This window comes from Aptenodytes forsteri, unplaced genomic scaffold, assembly GCF_000699145.1.
Source record: "Aptenodytes forsteri isolate BGI_AS27 unplaced genomic scaffold, ASM69914v1 Scaffold49, whole genome shotgun sequence".
Lineage (NCBI taxonomy): Eukaryota > Metazoa > Chordata > Aves > Sphenisciformes > Spheniscidae > Aptenodytes > Aptenodytes forsteri.
The window spans coordinates 4,049,459-4,052,375 of record NW_008795125.1 but is presented as its reverse complement, the minus strand read 5'-3'; the positions used below and the strand labels follow the sequence as shown (position 1 = coordinate 4,052,375).

General features: G+C 41.4%; 1 protein-coding gene across 1 annotated transcript in view; it reads left to right on the top strand.

Annotated features, from left to right (window-relative positions):
- DSCC1 (DNA replication and sister chromatid cohesion 1) overlaps positions 1 to 1,788 on the top strand; it is a 15,887-nt gene extending 14,099 nt beyond the window's left edge. Inside the window, exon 9 of the mRNA XM_009277253.2 lies at positions 439 to 1,788. Coding sequence (XP_009275528.1) covers positions 439 to 547 — 109 coding nt within the window. The 3' untranslated portion in view covers positions 548 to 1,788. The remainder of the gene's footprint in view (positions 1 to 438) is intronic.
- The last annotated feature ends 1,129 nt before the right edge of the window (positions 1,789 to 2,917 follow it).

Below are 2,917 nucleotides of genomic sequence, written 5' to 3'. Positions count from 1 at the left end.
ACGTACACTACAGTGCTACCTGGAAGGCCCAGCCAGGACACATGTGAGCAGATATAGATGGTAACCCAGAAGTGACTGCACCAAACCTTTATGAGTGGCTCTAAATTTACTGTAATGTAATTAAGTAGTTCAAAGCTAATGGTTTTGCTAGATTGAAAACCCTTTAGAGAGTAGTAATGATAAAACCCAACCAAGTCCCCCTAAAAAACAAAATCCGTGTTTCTGAAGTACATGATGTAGTTTTGCCTGTTGCTTAAATGTCAAGCCGAGTTCTAAACTTTAGGTAATTTAAAGCATTATGTGACACTTACAATAGTATATTTTTTTTCTCTCAATACTCTAATCCAGTTTATTGCTATATTTACAAGTGTTTCCCAGATTAATTTAGTATGAGAATATCTCTTAACGCCAATGTCATCTGCTTTATTTCCTCTACAGAGACTTATGTGCAGAGAAGCAAACAGTTGGTGCTCTTCTGACAAAATATGCTCGCTCCTCAATGCAGAATGGTGTTAAAGTTTATAATTCTAGAAGACCCATCTCATAACAAGAATTGTTTTAAGAACTGAGAATACTGAATGGAGTAAGAGTGAATGTTGCTTGTTGCTGCCTTCTGAGGAAAGGAGTTGTCAACAGATATTATACAGTGTTCTTGAGTTTAAGCAGCTAAGCTTCTTGAACGAGTTCCGTTTTCTGCTCAGCTAAGTAGAATGTGAGGGCCCTTGCCTCTTCTAAGAAACTATAGTGTCAGCAGCCCTTGCCCTTCTTCCTCTGCCCTTCTTCCTCTGCCCTTCTTCCTCTGCCCTTCTTCCTCTGCCCCTCTTCCTCTTCCTTTGTGTCTGTAGTTATGCCAGGAGTCAAGCTCCTTCCTGAATACACTTTAGCTGTCTATCCATAAACTGAAGTCTGACATTAAAAATTAAAACCTCCTTGATAAGAATTGAATCAATTGGATTGATTTCAACAGCAAAATGGAATGCTTAGTCTTTTGCCCATTAGTGAGCATTCTTAAAGATTAAGATTTTGTTGCAGTGTTGACATTTTGAATACTGCAGACCTTGACAAGCTCATGAACAAATTATTCCTGACTGAGACTACACTAGTCGTAATTTTGGAAGGTGGTTCTTCTTGTGGTCATGTCTGTGAATAACATTGGCACAAGCTCTTGACACTTTAACGCTTGGCAGAATTGCCTTTTAAATATTACAAAAAACCAAACTGCAATCAAGTGTTAAGATATGAGAGAATAGTTGGACATTGTGTTATGAACTTCCTATAAACTGCCATTAGAATGTAGCTGATGTAAAATTAACGTTTTACAGGAGACTACCTTGGCTTTTCAAAGAGAGCTTATAAAACTTGGTAATACAATTATTTTTTTAAAAACTTTAAACTGCGCACAGAAATTGTCTCTTGAAAACTTAGGGTGGAATATTATTCTGTGTTAAGCAGTGAAACAGGATTTTTTTTATGATATAGTCATAAAGTGGAGTGCCTGAAATTGAAATTTTGTAATCATTAAAAAGGATTGTTTGCATGTCAGTGAACCAGAGCTTAATATTAGGCATTTTTCGGATTTTTTTTTTTTAAACTTAACAATTGTAGGGTTTTTTTATACAAAAAGCATTTGCTGCATCAAACTCGGATGTAAGGTATGAAAAATTTTGGAATGGCTAGCATGCCCAGTGTCGGGTGAGTGGGGAGAGGAAAGAAACTATAAATCAAATGTAGCTCTTAAGATGGATGTGTGCATCCTTGGAATTCTGTTATAGTTAAAAAGCAGAATAAAAACTACTTCCTGAGCTCTGCTTATTCCTGCCCACTGATGCAAGATCAATTCCGTGTGCTCCACATGTCTGAAGTGTACGAGTGTGGTGTTTGACCCAGCTGTGTAGAGACTCGGCTGGCTTGTCATGGCCCTCTGCCGGGAAGAATTGCCTTGTTCTCTGTCTGGATTCACCAGCTGTGGTCCTTTCAATAGCACTGGAAGGTTCCCTCTCAGGGAGATCCAACGGTAACATGAATGTGAGAGCCTTGGAAAGAACTTCCATTGCATCATATAAGGTTCCTTAGTTGAAACGCGCAAGACAATTAATAGTCTTGTAGTCTGTGATACAACAGTGTATATTTACATTGGGTTTTAAGTATTGCATTAATAGAGCTGTGTCATAATACCAAGGTAATGATTCAGGTTTATCTAAATTATTTTTGCATGTGTAATCATTCTACATGTTCGCAGTGCTTCTGATTTGTTTTATCATGACGTTCAAAATGAGACGATGCTTTCTAAATTTCAAGAACTGCTGATGCTGAAAGGGCTAACTCCATTAGCTGCTTTGATGCAAGCATTTATTGTAACATAAAATAGATGAATCAAAACTTCCTTATGATAGAACAAATCTACGTTATGAAGAAACTTCATATTGTGTCCTGATACTGCAACTAAAGATGCTCCACGGCACACTTGGGGTGGGAGGGAAGAGGTCGTTGGACCCAATCTCATCTTGTGGCTCTGCGCCACGTTTCCAGCAGCATTGTTACTCTTAAATCCTTTTTTGACTCAAAAGTGAAGACTGCTGTGTTTTAGTATCTTCCTGTGAGTCTGCGTTGGGTGCGGCCTCGAGTCCGGCCCCCAAGTACGTTCCGGTATGCTTAGTTTGTGCATGCCAGCAGATGGAAGTCTGTCGGTCACTCGTGCAAATGCAGGCAGCGAGCGGCTCACGCGTGTGTAAGGCAGCAGTACCGGGCGCAGCCGGAGATCCGACTGACGGCCCCCGGTAGGTTCAGCAGCGGCAGCTGGGCGCGTTACCGTCCCCTTTGCGGCAGCTTAACGCCAGCTGGCTGGCCGCCGCCAGCTCGCCGGCCGCAGAGGCACAGCCGCCGCCGCGGCGGCAGCCCGCCGGCGGCCGGGATGGCC